This window comes from Strix aluco, chromosome 3 (assembly GCF_031877795.1).
Source record: "Strix aluco isolate bStrAlu1 chromosome 3, bStrAlu1.hap1, whole genome shotgun sequence".
In the NCBI taxonomy this organism is placed as follows: domain Eukaryota; kingdom Metazoa; phylum Chordata; class Aves; order Strigiformes; family Strigidae; genus Strix; species Strix aluco.
Window position 1 is genome coordinate 24,845,726 of NC_133933.1, and position 16,200 is coordinate 24,861,925.

General features: G+C 57.8%; 1 protein-coding gene across 1 annotated transcript; it reads right to left on the reverse strand.

The window, feature by feature from the left end:
- Positions 1-7,349: 7,349 nt before the first annotated feature.
- LOC141921597 (T-cell activation Rho GTPase-activating protein-like) lies at positions 7,350-12,076 on the reverse strand. Its single transcript, XM_074820521.1, has 9 exons — positions 12,050-12,076; positions 11,220-11,306; positions 10,831-10,992; positions 10,637-10,746; positions 10,080-10,275; positions 9,776-9,875; positions 8,980-9,648; positions 8,735-8,893; positions 7,350-8,375 (listed from the first exon to the last, which is right to left on the reverse strand). The coding sequence occupies exons 1-7, from the start codon at positions 12,074-12,076 to the stop codon at positions 9,464-9,466; spliced, it is 867 nt and encodes a 288-aa protein (XP_074676622.1). The 3' UTR covers positions 7,350-8,375; positions 8,735-8,893; positions 8,980-9,463.
- Between the last annotated feature and the right edge of the window lie 4,124 nt (positions 12,077-16,200).

Sequence of the window (16,200 nt, forward strand, 5' to 3'; positions counted from 1 at the left end):
CTCACCTCTGCCTGGTCCTCCAGCAGCCTCTCCAGGCTCTTCTTGGCGCTGAATGTCTTCCACTGGGCAGGAGAGAAAGAGTGGAAGGAGGTGAGCAGCGACGCCTCTGCTGCTCGGCTGGAGGGCCAGCGCTCGGGGACAGCGGCCAGACGAGAGAGACACTTACGGCGTGGCGTCGGCTCAGCTCCTTCTGCAGGAGTTTGATGGACGGGATGTTGGTTACTCGGGCTCCCGTGGCTCCTTCGGGTGTCCTGTCACCGGGAAAGGACAGGGAGAGAGCTGGCTGAGCCCCAAGCCACCTCTTCTCCCTTGTCAGGCAGCTCTGCCTGAGAGCTGCCCGCAGCCACAGCGGCAGCTCTCCCCATCTGGGGAGCTGTGTTCCCCCATCCGGCCACGCCTGAAGCACCCCCCTAGCTTACCCCAGCAGCTTGCCCAGCCACAGCTGCTTCAGTGCCCGGGAGCTGCAGAAAGAGAGGAGAACCAGCGTCAGGCCCCGCTGCCCCCCAGCCCCTGGGCCCCTGCACAGCCTTGCCCCTTGGGAAGGGCTGAGGGGCAGCACGAGGCCCCGTGGGGCAGGACAGGGGTGCTGCCCAAGCCCTGGCTCCCTGTGTCCTGCCAGAGCAGCTGCCCCTGCCCTTGCCTTCTGGGGACCAAAAGGTGACCAGGGGATGCAGGATGTGGAAACGCACCCCCATCCCTCCCTGCCGGCGTGCAGCCCGCTCCCTGTCCAGGCTCTGCACGGAGGGCAGAGGCCATTCACAGGGTGGCGTGGGCACGGTTGGGACCCTCTCCTGCCCGGCTGTGGGACGTGGCACCATGACTCACCCGAAAGTGGCAACACAGGTGCCGCTGGGCCAGATGAAGATGATGGAGGTCCTGTCGTCGTCGCTGCCTTCCTCCTCCTCTTCCTCTTTGACGTCCCCCGCCGCCTCCTTCCCGCTGCTCAGCACCCACAGCTGGTCCAGGGCCAGGCGGAGCTGTGGGCGCAGGGTGGTGCCACGTCTGCGGAGAAGAGAGACAGGCAGTGAGCTGGAGGTGGCCGCCTTGGGGTGCCCCCGGGCAGAGCCCTGCCCCCCACCTGCCCCTGTGTGGTGGTTTAGGCCCTGCCGGGACCCGAGAGGACATTGCCACTGCCCCTCCCCTACCCTCCGACCGGAACGGGGCAGGGAGTGAAATACAAACCCCGGGGCTGAGATAAGGAGAGGTTTAATACAGCAGTGCAACAGCAACAAACCGAACAACAAGAACGATAACAATAGCAATAACAGTAATAACAATAAACAGAACAAGGGATATACTGATACAGCAGCGAGGAGAGCGACCCCACACCACGCGTTTACCGACTGAGTAATCCCACACCACTGAGGGATCTTCTGAGAGGCCGGGTAAGGGAGACAATTGCTCAACCTCCTCCAGGGCAGCTATACCAAAGGCCCACCAGTACTCTCTTGGGTCTTTAAAGTACCCTCTCCTCAGGTAATCTGTACCTAGGATGCACGGGGCATCTGGGCCAGTCACAATGGGGTGCTTATGCCAGTCCTTCCCAGTTAAGCTTACTTCAGCTTCTAATAGGGTCAGCTGTTGGGATCCCCCTGTCACTCCGGAGATGCAGATGGGTTCAACCCCACTGTAGTTTGATGGCATCAGGGTGCACTGTGCGCCAGTATCTACCAAGGCCTTATATGCTTGTACGTCTGATGTGCCAGGCCATCGGATCCACACCGTCCAGTAAATCCGATTATCCCTTTCCTCCACCTGGCTGGAGGCAGGGCCCCTCTAATCCTGCTCACCATCACTCACTTGTTCTAAGAGTGACTCCTGCAAGAATGACTCACTTGTCCCCTCAAGAAGGTCAAGCATAACGTTGGCCATTCTATTCTGTCTGGGGGATTTCCGACTGGACACTGGAGCTGCGTCTCTCTTGGAAGACTCCCCTTTCATGGTGGCTTTCCCTTTCAGGTGCTGTACTTGTGCAGCTAGGGCGGGAGTGGGCTGTCCATCCCACCTCCTCACGTTTTCTCCATGGTCGCAGAGGAAGAATCACAGGGTACCCCGTGCTGTGTCCCTTCCACTGCCCTTCTCTTGGGTGGGGAAGTGCCTGCTTCTAATGGCTGAGACATCGGCCCGTGCAGGTGGAATGTAGGACGTGTCCTCTTCCACTTTCTGGAGCCTCTGAGGCAGTTCCCTTACAGCTGAAACCCAGGCATGTTGGGAGGAAGGGAGATTTCCCTCATATTGCCGGAGCTGGCCAGCCACTTCGTCCACTGTCTGAGTGTGGGTGTCTCGCCACCAGGACGCTACTGCCAGTGCTTTGGAATGTGCCTCTGGTGCACTTTGCAGGAACTTCTGCCACATCAGCTGTGTGCAAGGGACCTGATCTGGATCCATGGGCCATCATTGAGATCACCATAAACCATGTCAAACACAGCCAATTCCCTGAGGTTCTGAATGCCTTTCTCCGTGTTGGTCCACTTGCCTAACCGACATAGAACATCATCCTTGTAGGGGCACCTCTCCCTTACACTGAGCAGGAGTCGCCTCCAAAGGCTGAGGGTTTGAGCCTGTTTCCCTATGGCCTTGTCAATACCAGCCTCCCTGGCTAAAGATCCCAGCTGCTTGGCCTCTCTCCCCTCCAATTCCAAAACACCAGCTCCACTATCCCAGCATCGGAGCAGCCAGGTGCAAATTTGCTCGCCTGGAAGGCGTCTGAAATCCTTCCGCATATCTCGCAACTCACTGAGGGATAGAGATCGGATGGTTACCTCCGGCTCTTCCTCCTGCTCTCGTGATGGGCCTGGTTCATCATCACCCTGTGCACTGCGAGGGGATTTTTTGGTATATTTGGTTTTCCGTGTCGGGGCGACTCATACTGGCACTGCCTGTCCCCCTGGCCCAGCTGCTGTGCTGGTGGAGGCGACTGGTACTGGCACTGCCTGTCCCCCTGGCCCAGCTGCTGTACCAGCAGGTTCACTTTCAGATCCTGCAGCCCTTTCTCCCCCTTGAGGGCAGTGATCAGTGTTAAAGATGACACGGTAGGCATGGGCAAGCCCCCAGCACATCGCAACGAGTTGTGTCTCCCGGGGTTTGTCACATTGGCAACACACCTTTTCCAAACACTCCACCAGTTTATCAGGACTCTGCACTTGTTTGGGAGCGAGATCCCAAAGCATTGGGGGTGACCACTGACTCAGGCACTTGCCCATCTTTTCCCACACACCTTGCCATTTATAACTATCTGCCCTCGGGGCAGGTTTCCGGGTGGTGCCATTATTGGAGAAGTACCGCATGGCCCAAAACAAGATCTGGCAGACATTCAGAAAGCGCTGTGCCGCAAACACACTGGCCTGGGTGCTCCAAGGATAGCTAAAACTCTCAAAAACCGAGAGCATCTCTTCCCCTGGCTCACCCACAGAGGCGGTGAGACCCCTAACGAAAGCCCAGGCAGCAAACAGCTACCGGTTCACCCGCACAAGCAGTGATGCAAGCACATTATAAGCAGTCAGTAGCCAGTATAGCAAAATAAAACCCTTGACACATTTTCCACCGATAACAAACGCCAGCACTGGGAACACACAGGGGATATAAGGATTAATCCAGCCCCACCACGCAAGCAAGTTGGCCAGCACTGCAAATGTTCCTTATCAAACAAATACGAATAAAACCAGAAAAATGGCACCTAACAGATGGCTCTAACACACCTTCTCCTTGTGTCCTTATCTCAACCCTCTCGTGCCACACGTTGGGCACCAAAAAGGCTGTGGTGGTTTAGGCCCCGCCGGGACCCGAGACCACGCTGCCGCTGCCCCTCCCCCACCCTCCGACCGGAACGGGGCAGGGAGTGAAATACAGACCCCGGGGCTGAGATAAGGAGAGGTTTGATACAACAGTGCAACAGCAACAAACCGAACAACAAGAACGATAGCAATAGCAATAACAGTAATAACAATAAACAGAACAAGGGATATACAGATACAGCAGTGAGGGAAGCGACCCCACCCCACGCGTTTACCAATCTTCCCGCGCTTGGGCGCCCGGACCTGACGTCAGCATGGTATTGAATAACCCGGCTAGAGCTCCCTCCCCACTGCTGGGGAAACTTAACCCTATCCTGGCTAAACCAGGACACCTTGGGATGGACATTGGTGCATCCAGCACCAAGGCCCCAGGGCCTGGGGCTGGTGCCAGAGTGTCCCTGGCCTGGTGGCAGGGCCAGGGATGGGGGAAAGGCAGTGGGGCTCTGAGGGTCTTACCGCAACTTGGCGATGACCAGTTCCTCCTGGAGGAGGAGAAGGCGCCTCTCGCTCCTCCTGTGGCCCCGGGTCAGCCACACGTCTGTGCTCAGCACCGCCTCGGCGTCGGTGAGAGCCTCCCTGCGGAGCAGAGAGCGGCGGGCATGAGAAAGGCTGCAGCTGCGAGGCCCGGCCGTGCCCACCCATCCCTGAGCCGCAGGGGGGATCCTACCTGGAGTGCCAGCAGCAGTTGGCCTGGCCCATCCTGCCCGGGACAGGAGGACCCTCGCTCTGCACCGCTCTGGGATGCGGCCCAGCCGGCGACAGCGAGGATGGCAAGTGAGGTGCAGGTGCCGGGGAGTGCTGCTCGGCCAGAGCCTGCCTCCTGCCGGCGCTGCTCGGTGCCAGCAGAGCCCCCTGCTGCCGGCTCTGGTGGCTGCTGGCTCCAAAATGGCCGCCGCTGGGAGGCCAACGGAAAGTGGGCGGGGCCTCGTGCCGGGGGTGCTCTCCAGCGTGGCCCTGGCTGTCTTGCGCTGGGGAGCCCAGAGCAGGACAGAGCAGAGGGGAAGCACCCCCTCCCTCCGCCTGCTGCCAGTGGTTTGCCTGCTGCAGCCCGGGATGCACTTAGCCCCCGTTGCCCCAGGGGTACTTTGCTGGCTCCAAGTTGCTCAACTTCGGGTCCACCATGACCCCAGGGCTCTGCACAGCTGCTTGCCAGCTGGGTCTCCCCCAGCACATACGGCTCCAAAGGCTTCTTCCTGCCCAGGTCCAGCACTTTGCTCTTCCCTCTTCCCCTTCTTCAACGACAGCAGGCACCTGGCAGCCCCTTTCTCCAGCCTGTCAAGGGCCCTCTGCTTGGCAACACAACTCCCGGCTGCAGGAGCCTCTCCTCCCGGTCGTGTGCCTTCTGCAAGCTGTCTGAGGGTGCGCTCTGCCCCGTCATCCGCATCACTGAATGTGGACAGGACGCGCATCATGCGGCGCACGGCTTTCTCACAGAATGATCAGAAATTGAGGGGGAAGATCCACTTTTCTCTGTGTGTGTGTGTATTACAAATATGGTGCTTCTCCCTGTCATCCCTTGAAGCCAATTAAAGGTGTACAGGCTCTCTCGTTTTCCATTGGAATGTCACACCCCTTGGTAGTACTGACCTTACGTGTAACGTTGCATCAGGCTGTACTCTCGCCTAGACTGTTGGATAGTAGGTAGCCTAGAGTAGTAGAGAGCAGATGATCTGCATTAATGGTGCTAACGCCAGTGACGGGAGGTTGCATCTAGCTGTTCAGCCAAAGGGTAAAAATCAGAGGTGTCTGTTGAACTCAGTGGGCAATTGACTGAATTCAGCACGTTCAAAAAAGAAAAGCTACAGGAGGAAGGCATATTCTATCCTGACTGCTACAATGCATGTTTTAGGAGGTATGAAGATAAACCCTCCATGCCCCTCCGCCCACCCCCTTCCAAGAGAAAGGACTAGAGAAAAAAGATGCAACTTCTAGAGCAATGGGGCTTTTAATAGGCAAGTAAATTTCCCCGTATCATGCCCATTCAATGAGCTACTTTGTCTGACACTCTGCCTTACTCGGTACCAGCATAAGACTCTTCCCGGAAGAATTAGACAAACCAAAAAATTGCTCTACAGCCAGTTGCCTCTGTTACGCTATGGAAGATGCAGAATTCCTCTCTGATCCACAACTTTCCACCTACAACCAAAACCGTAGTGAAGTTTTCCTCCATTTCAAATGGGCGCTGATGGCTCTTCCCCAGGGAAAGCCTCTGTCACTCTGTGGGCATAGCTGCTCATAGGCAAGGCAAGCCCCGAGCCTCACGCACCATCCGAGGCCACCACCGTCCTCCTGTAGCCGTGAGCAAGAGCTCAAACTCCTTTTCTGCTGCAGGAGAAGAGTTGTTAATAGAAGCGGATGCACGAGGCACGGTCTGTTCCAGAACAGTCACAGCTGTTCAAAGCCTTCCGTGCCCTGGGTTGGTGGTTGTCAGGACCAGCTCCTGCGTCAGCTTGCACCGAGGCTGGCGACAGCTGTGTTTCATGCAGGTAACTCAGGTTTAACCCTTTGTCCCCTGAGCATCCGCACAGCTCCAGCAGCACAGAAAGTCACAGTGGGCCGCGCTGGAGCAAGCTGCTCCGCTGGACTTGTGGCAAGTGTTGCGTCTGCATCCCTGCCCTTCTGTTCTCCCTGTAGGGTCCTGGTCAATACAACAAGCTGCTCTCCCTGGAAATGACCATCGTGGCGAAAGACAGACTCCACTGTGAGCCATGACCTTCACCCACCGAGCAGCCAGCACAGCCAGGGACACGTCTGTGCGAAAGGCCCTCCCCGTGGCAAAAAGGGGATCCATAGTCAGCTTTGGATGGCGTGTGTCTGGTGGAACTGTTGATACTGCGCGATGCCTTGATTAAAATAGGAGCGATGAAGAGAGTTCAAAACCTGCCCTTTTGAGGAAAAATGCAGGAAATCAGAGTCTTTGCAGGAAGAATGCAGGAAACCGGCATCTTTTGGCTATTTTACACTCCAACCAGAAAGATTGTGGGCCCGTGCTTTGCTGATTAGGGATACCAATTAAACTCAGACACCAGAGTGAAAAGAGCAGGCATATTTTACTGGAAATAGCTAAATAACAGAATAATACAGAAAACATACAGTACGAAAAGACACAATAGCGCACTTAAACAAATAGGAAAATACAGGGTCATGCATCAAATCATTACTACCTGAGAGAGAGAATAGGGATTAAGAAAGATCCATCACCACTTGCATACTTTACCATCATCCGGATCCGCAGTGGCTGGGCAGCCCCGGTTACAGCGAGGATTTGGAGAGCCTTTCCCGGCAAGTAGGAAATCCTACGCGGTGCGTCCACCCGTAGGTGAGGCTTCCAAAGTCGCTGTGAGCGGGTCCAGCCTTATATAGCCCAAAATCAGCAAGCCAGAATAGCTGGCACCTCTGTTTTGAGCGGAACGTCTGGTTTCACTCTCACATTAGATTCCCCCGGAGCCTGGCCAGGGCTCAAGGGAGAAGCTAAGGGAGTTTCCCTGCTTATCTAATTTATTTATGTTCTTTTTAGAACAAGGCCACACGTCTGGTCCCAAGGCCGGACAGCAGGCTTCATGGCCTTGTTAACTTACCTCTATGCCAAGAAGAAGAAAGATACATTCAGGATAGACATGTTTCCATTACATTCATCATCAGTCAGGAGTCTATGATATCTAAGCTACATCTTTCATTAATGACCATACACATATCGTTAATGACTACATACTAAGTTAGCAGCTTTGGCTCGGGGCCTGTTGTTCAGGCTTCAACACTTCAACACTGTAGCGCTTTTTACATCAGGATAGGCGGTTTGTTATAACCTAGTACAATACCTACTAGCACAATGGTTATCAGGTACAAAATATACAGGATTCCTCTATAGGTCAACTCTGGCTTGGGCCTATTGTCCAAGCCTTAGCACTTCAGCCCGGTGGTTAATGCTTTAAGGGCAGTTCAGCACGTTGGGAAAAGGGATGGAAGACCACTCTTGTGGACGCTGTCTGGACTGGGCTAGGCTGGGGTTGGAGAGCCTGGGAGGGTCTCCGCGGTCCCAGCTTTCCCGCAGTGCTGACTGTGGTGGCTGCTGCCTGTTCTTTCCTGCAGTGCTGACTGCACCCACCAGCTGAAAAAGCCCCTGGTAGAGGGGCAGGGAGAAGCTCTTCTCCAGAGATTTGCCAGAAACTCTCCAGAGCATCCCTTTTCCCCCCATGAGGATGCTCTGTGTGACAAGGGAAGGTGCCCATTAGTCCACAGTCCTGAGCAATCCGGTCTAGGTGACCCTGCTTGAGCAGGCAGGTTGGACCAGAGGACCTCCACAGGTCCCTCCCAGCCTCAGCGGTTCTATGTGATGCTGTGCTTTGGTTTGACGCCTCAAGCACCTGAACTCAGCCCCGATGCCTGCTGGAAAGGATTCTGGCGCAAGGGATGATCCCAAACTCTTCCACAAGGATGCGTGCGTCACAAAACAACTTCTACCTCGTCCAGAATATCGTATGGCACACACATTCAGAAGAGACAAAATGTCCTTTTATTGTGGACATTAACTGCAGGAGCCCAGGAGTCACAGGGCTTCAGGTGGCAACAGGAAATCAGCACCTACAACGACAGAGCCAGAAAGCACTGGTAAAGCACAAAGGCAGGAACAGGCATGGCTTGGTTCCCCTTTCTTTGGGGAACAGGAATTGTTGATATCCCAGAAGAGAGCTACTGCTGGCATTGGCTCTGGGGTGGCTCTGGCCCCTTATCCCCATGGGTAATGCCCTTACAGACCTGCGCATATGCAGAGGTGCAGAGTGCCCCCGTGCCACACAGCAGGGCTCCCCTGGGGAGCTGCCACGGGGTTATTTCCAAACCCTGCATAGCACCATCCCCTCGCCGTCCCTTGCCAGAGAGCTGGACTGACTTAGAGCAGTGTGGAGAGTTGGCAAAGATGGGCAGCAGAGCCTGGTACGTACCTGGGGCTTCCTGATCTTTTGCACCTCCCTGCTTTTTTTGCAGTCCCCATCTTCTTCTTTCTTCTCTTCTTCGCCTGGTGGGGTTCCGTCTCTTCTGCCCAGGCCTCTTCTCTCTTTCTTTTCCTTTGGCTGGCGCTCTCCTGGCAGGAGCCTGCAAACCTTTCCATCCCACAGCATGGTTAGATAGGTAAAGCCAGGATCAGTTGGAATCAGTTCTTGATTTAACCAAAGCTGACTCATTTTACCTTCTTTGCTCTGAGAGGCTCTTTGGTTCCTCTGTGCATCCCAGGGCCTCTACCGTGGTCTCGGGGGTGGTTGGAGACGGAGCAATGCGTGCCTAAAACAGAAAGGTCGTCATTAGCAGGTGGCAAGGGATGCCCTGAAGTAGTAAGCAACTGCTTGGCACGTTGCTGCCTTAGCTCTACAGAGGAGATCCCTTTGGCCGGTTTGCATTAGCCCTTTCTCCCAAGGATCTCACTCTGGAACACAGGGTTCACGTGGGGGTGTGACAGTTCATTTGTGGGGCCATTCAGCAGAGAGCCTGCGATCCCCTGCCGGGCAAGAGAAGGCTGGCCCACTTCCTTCTGCCAGAATTTCTTCCGCCCTCCCAAGTTTTACTTACAGCGTGTTATTCCGGGGTGGGGGGAAATAAAATGCAAAGCCACAAGAGATCGAATGCCAGGAAGAGGCACAGCAGCTGCTTGGACCCAACAGGAACTACCCTCCTACCTAAGACACATTGTCGCAGCGCTCGTGGAGCTGCCATACCTCCGCCGATTCTGCTCCCACCACCGCATCTCCCCCTGCTGCTCTCTGGAGGATGAGCAGAGAGGCTGGTGCATCCAGGAAGGCTTTTGCCTGGTGCTCCACGTCTGCTTCGCCTGCCGGGCCATGCTCCTTTCCCAAAGGCAGCTCTGGAAAGCAAAAGCGTGTGCAGCAAAGTGACTTGTTGGAAGTGGACAACAGCTAAAGCAAAACCCACACCAAGCCCTACCCCTGCTGTCTGCTCAGGCTGTGACAGCCCTCAGTCCCTCCTCCTACCTGTGCATCTGCCCATGGGCTCTGGTGACATCTGGACAGCCATCTCCTCCCCCAGGATGTCACTGCCGTTCTCAATGAGAAATTCCACCAGCAGCTTCACCTGCACACATCAAAGCCTTGGTTTCAGCGCAGGTGTCTGAAAATGTGCCAGGCAGCCTTTCCTGCTCCTGACCCTTGCTTCTGCACAGAAGGCTGTGGCTGTGGGGCTGCTCTTCCAGGCAGCCACTCCACCATCATTTACTCAAGAGAGGAGCAAGCTCTGACGGTCCAGGCAGGCTGCAGGCAGCCGGTCAATACAGCGTACCTTCTCGGTCACCTTCAGCATGGCCTCGAGCGGGAGCAGGTCCTCGTCGGGTGGGCCCAGCAGGTTTGGCCCCAGGCAGATGGCCAGGTTGCTGGCGGTCATTCTGCTGGTGGACACGTGGTGGCCAATGCTCTGCAGCAGCGAGATCAGGCGCTGGAGGAGGAGGAGATGGGCTGCAGGCAACTTCTCGGCCACCCTGAGGGAGCAGGAACACAACGTTATGGAAGCAGATGCTGCCCACAGCTGTCCCTGAAGCTTGCACAAGGGCAGGTGGGAGCCAGTGTCTGTGTTGTGCCACTTTCCAGGTGCTCTCAGGCAGTGATCAGGGCTCCTGTGCTTCAGGAAGAACACACCCTGCTGCTTCCCAGCTCCTGGTTTCACCCAAGCCCACGCAAGGGAAGGCTCCCTGCCCACGCCCTTTCCCCCGAAATGCAACCCCAGCCCAGCAAATGCGAGCTGCCAGAAAGTGCAACCTGCTAAGGAGCCCGTCCCTTTTCAGGCAAGTCCCAGGACTCTGCCACTCCCTACTCAACAGGCAGGCTGCTGGCCACACTCACACTTTCAGCGCTTCCACCCTGGCCTCCTTGCTTGGCCTCTCCATGGCCTGCATCCAGTCCTCGTAGAGGCCGACAACGAGCAGCTTGCCTGGGATGCTGCGGAGAAAGTCCTGCAAGGCCAAGGGCTTCAGGTGAGCCTTTGAAGGTTCCAGGCCAGCCAGGAGCTCTTCCAGCTGCAGGGCAGAAGCGCTCACCTTCAGGACGGCAGCCAGCAGGATGACAGGCTGGTTTGCCAGGTCCACATCTGCGCCGCGGTCGAGGTCCTCCTTCAGCTTCTGGAGCGCCGTCCCCCTGTCGGCTCTGCGGAAGATCCCCTCCGTCGACGGTCCTCGCTGGTGCAGGATGTCCACGAGCTCCTGCGGGAGACGCAGGAGAACAGCTGCTTGGCTGAAGAAACAAGTGACGGCAGAGGCCAGAGCTCTGCCCCAGGCTGGGCTCCGCCCCCCCCGCAAAGGGTCTGGCGCCAGAAGCGGTGGCCGTGGGTGAAAAGCCCCGTGCCCCAGCCACCCCCGCAGCCGCTGGGGACAGTGGCTCTGGAGCAGCCGCAGGGAGGGCTGGGGCTTCCCTGTCCAGGCTGGCCTACCTGGATGGGCCGGGGCAGCGTGCCGGCCTCCCCGCAGAGCGCTGCCAGGGGCTGCCCAAAGAGCGCCCTGCTGCAGTCGGAGCCCGCCTGCCCTGGCGCCGGGGCAGCGGACGGGCTCCGCCGCAGCGCAAACGGCCAGGGCAGCCCCCTCCTCTTCCTGCTGGTGCGGCCGCCGCTCCCTCCCGCTGCAAAGGGAAAGAGAGCAAGAGCCCGTCAGTGGGAACCGCCAGGCCAGCGCTCCCGGAGCCTGCCCTGCCCTGCCCTGCCCTGCCTGCAGCGCGGTGCTGAGCGGTGCGGCGGGACGGGACGGGACGGGCAGGGAGCCGGCAGCTGGAACCAGGGCTCTGGCTCAGCGGCTCCGGCTCGCAGTCTCCTGAGAACCGGCGGCACAGCGGGACAGCCCCGCCCAGCCCTCGCCCTGCCCTCCCCCAGGCCGCGAGCCGCAGCAGAGGGAGGCTCCCTGTCCCGCAGAATCACGTCCGGCGGCCGCTGCCCAGCGGGTGTCCTTGCTCGTCCGGGTGACATCCGTCCTCCCTTGGGGTGCCCAACCTGCGGGGTGACACTCAGGGAACAAGGGAGCACGGCTCCTCCCGGCTCTGGCCGCGGAGCAGGGACCCATCTGCCCGGCTCTGGGGACAGAGCTCAGGCAGGCAGCACCTCGAGTGCTCAGCACTGTCGAAGGGTCCCGAGCGCTCAGCTCTCTCCTGCTGCAGCGTGATGCGCACCGATTTCCTCTGGCCAAAGGGCAGCAGCAACAGCATCCTCAGTTGTGCAGACGTGCCGGTCCAGGAGAAAAGAAGGCCCTCCCTGCCCTTCGTCCCCAAACTCACCTGGTGAGCGGCAAAGTCCGCCTTCATTGGTAGGTGGGGCTGTTGGATGCCCTTGCTTGGGATCAGCCTGCAAGAACCAGGACCCTCTGCCCTCCTGGGCTCTCTGCCTCACGCGGCAGGTTTCCTCCCAGCACCACCAGCGGGGACATGCGGCGTTCCTGGTGGCTCCCCAACGCTCTTTGCACCCGGGGTGGCACCGCAGGACCCTCCCTCCCCCCTGCACAGGCTCACCCCACTCGCCGCACAGCCCTGGCACCCCGGCACAGCCAGAGGCGGGTGAAAGGCAGCCGTTCTCACCTCTGCCTGGTCCTCCAGCAGCCTCTCCAGGCTCTTCTTGGCGCTGAATGTCTTCCACTGGGCAGGAGAGAAAGAGTGGAAGGAGGTGAGCAGCGACGCCTCTGCTGCTCAGCTGGAGGGCCAGCGCTCGGGGACAGCGGCCAGACGAGAGAGACACTTACGGCGTGGCGTCGGCTCAGCTCCTTCTGCAGGAGTTTGATGGACGGGATGTTGGTTACTCGGGCTCCCGTGGCTCCTTCGGGTGTCCTGTCACCGGGAAAGGACAGGGAGAGAGCTGGCTGAGCCCCAAGCCACCTCTTCTCCCTTGTCAGGCAGCTCTGCCTGAGAGCTGCCCGCAGCCACAGCGGCAGCTCTCCCCATCTGGGGAGCTGTGTTCCCCCATCCGGCCACGCCTGAAGCACCCCCCTAGCTTACCCCAGCAGCTTGCCCAGCCACAGCTGCTTCAGTGCCCGGGAGCTGCAGAAAGAGAGGAGAACCAGCGTCAGGCCCCGCTGCCCCCCAGCCCCTGGGCCCCTGCACAGCCTTGCCCCTTGGGAAGGGCTGAGGGGCAGCACGAGGCCCCGTGGGGCAGGACAGGGGTGCTGCCCAAGCCCTGGCTCCCTGTGTCCTGCCAGAGCAGCTGCCCCTGCCCTTGCCTTCTGGGGACCAAAAGGTGACCAGGGGATGCAGGATGTGGAAACGCACCCCCATCCCTCCCTGCCGGCGTGCAGCCCGCTCCCTGTCCAGGCTCTGCACGGAGGGCAGAGGCCATTCACAGGGTGGCGTGGGCACGGTTGGGACCCTCTCCTGCCCGGCTGTGGGACGTGGCACCATGACTCACCCGAAAGTGGCAACACAGGTGCCGCTGGGCCAGATGAAGATGATGGAGGTCCTGTCGTCGTCGCTGCCTTCCTCCTCCTCTTCCTCTTTGACGTCCCCCGCCGCCTCCTTCCCGCTGCTCAGCACCCACAGCTGGTCCAGGGCCAGGCGGAGCTGTGGGCGCAGGGTGGTGCCACGTCTGCGGAGAAGAGAGACAGGCAGTGAGCTGGAGGTGGCCGCCTTGGGGTGCCCCCGGGCAGAGCCCTGCCCCCCACCTGCCCCTGTGTGGTGGTTTAGGCCCTGCCGGGACCCGAGAGGACATTGCCACTGCCCCTCCCCTACCCTCCGACCGGAACGGGGCAGGGAGTGAAATACAAACCCCGGGGCTGAGATAAGGAGAGGTTTAATACAGCAGTGCAACAGCAACAAACCGAACAACAAGAACGATAACAATAGCAATAACAGTAATAACAATAAACAGAACAAGGGATATACTGATACAGCAGCGAGGAGAGCGACCCCACACCACGCGTTTACCGACTGAGTAATCCCACACCACTGAGGGATCTTCTGAGAGGCCGGGTAAGGGAGACAATTGCTCAACCTCCTCCAGGGCAGCTATACCAAAGGCCCACCAGTACTCTCTTGGGTCTTTAAAGTACCCTCTCCTCAGGTAATCTGTACCTAGGATGCACGGGGCATCTGGGCCAGTCACAATGGGGTGCTTATGCCAGTCCTTCCCAGTTAAGCTTACTTCAGCTTCTAATAGGGTCAGCTGTTGGGATCCCCCTGTCACTCCGGAGATGCAGATGGGTTCAACCCCACTGTAGTTTGATGGCATCAGGGTGCACTGTGCGCCAGTATCTACCAAGGCCTTATATGCTTGTACGTCTGATGTGCCAGGCCATCGGATCCACACCGTCCAGTAAATCCGATTATCCCTTTCCTCCACCTGGCTGGAGGCAGGGCCCCTCTAATCCTGCTCACCATCACTCACTTGTTCTAAGAGTGACTCCTGCAAGAATGACTCACTTGTCCCCTCAAGAAGGTCAAGCATAACGTTGGCCATTCTATTCTGTCTGGGGGATTTCCGACTGGACACTGGAGCTGCGTCTCTCTTGGAAGACTCCCCTTTCATGGTGGCTTTCCCTTTCAGGTGCTGTACTTGTGCAGCTAGGGCGGGAGTGGGCTGTCCATCCCACCTCCTCACGTTTTCTCCATGGTCGCAGAGGAAGAATCACAGGGTACCCCGTGCTGTGTCCCTTCCACTGCCCTTCTCTTGGGTGGGGAAGTGCCTGCTTCTAATGGCTGAGACATCGGCCCGTGCAGGTGGAATGTAGGACGTGTCCTCTTCCACTTTCTGGAGCCTCTGAGGCAGTTCCCTTACAGCTGAAACCCAGGCATGTTGGGAGGAAGGGAGATTTCCCTCATATTGCCGGAGCTGGCCAGCCACTTCGTCCACTGTCTGAGTGTGGGTGTCTCGCCACCAGGACGCTACTGCCAGTGCTTTGGAATGTGCCTCTGGTGCACTTTGCAGGAACTTCTGCCACATCAGCTGTGTGCAAGGGACCTGATCTGGATCCATGGGCCATCATTGAGATCACCATAAACCATGTCAAACACAGCCAATTCCCTGAGGTTCTGAATGCCTTTCTCCGTGTTGGTCCACTTGCCTAACCGACATAGAACATCATCCTTGTAGGGGCACCTCTCCCTTACACTGAGCAGGAGTCGCCTCCAAAGGCTGAGGGTTTGAGCCTGTTTCCCTATGGCCTTGTCAATACCAGCCTCCCTGGCTAAAGATCCCAGCTGCTTGGCCTCTCTCCCCTCCAATTCCAAAACACCAGCTCCACTATCCCAGCATCGGAGCAGCCAGGTGCAAATTTGCTCGCCTGGAAGGCGTCTGAAATCCTTCCGCATATCTCGCAACTCACTGAGGGATAGAGATCGGATGGTTACCTCCGGCTCTTCCTCCTGCTCTCGTGATGGGCCTGGTTCATCATCACCCTGTGCACTGCGAGGGGATTTTTTGGTATATTTGGTTTTCCGTGTCGGGGCGACTCATACTGGCACTGCCTGTCCCCCTGGCCCAGCTGCTGTGCTGGTGGAGGCGACTGGTACTGGCACTGCCTGTCCCCCTGGCCCAGCTGCTGTACCAGCAGGTTCACTTTCAGATCCTGCAGCCCTTTCTCCCCCTTGAGGGCAGTGATCAGTGTTAAAGATGACACGGTAGGCATGGGCAAGCCCCCAGCACATCGCAACGAGTTGTGTCTCCCGGGGTTTGTCACATTGGCAACACACCTTTTCCAAACACTCCACCAGTTTATCAGGACTCTGCACTTGTTTGGGAGCGAGATCCCAAAGCACTGGGGGTGACCACTGACTCAGGCACTTGCCCATCTTTTCCCACACACCTTGCCATTTATAACTATCTGCCCTCGGGGCAGGTTTCCGGGTGGTGCCATTATTGGAGAAGTACCGCATGGCCCAAAACAAGATCTGGCAGACATTCAGAAAGCGCTGTGCCGCAAACACACTGGCCTGGGTGCTCCAAGGATAGCTAAAACTCTCAAAAACCGAGAGCATCTCTTCCCCTGGCTCACCCACAGAGGCGGTGAGACCCCTAACGAAAGCCCAGGCAGCAAACAGCTACCGGTTCACCCGCACAAGCAGTGATGCAAGCACATTATAAGCAGTCAGTAGCCAGTATAGCAAAATAAAACCCTTGACACATTTTCCACCGATAACAAACGCCAGCACTGGGAACACACAGGGGATATAAGGATTAATCCAGCCCCACCACGCAAGCAAGTTGGCCAGCACTGCAAATGTTCCTTATCAAACAAATACGAATAAAACCAGAAAAATGGCACCTAACAGATGGCTCTAACACACCTTCTCCTTGTGTCCTTATCTCAACCCTCTCGTGCCACACGTTGGGCACCAAAAAGGCTGTGGTGGTTTAGGCCCCGCCGGGACCCGAGACCACGCTGCCGCTGCCCCTCCCCCACCCTCCGACCGGAACGGGGCAGGGAGTGAAATACAGACCCCGGGGC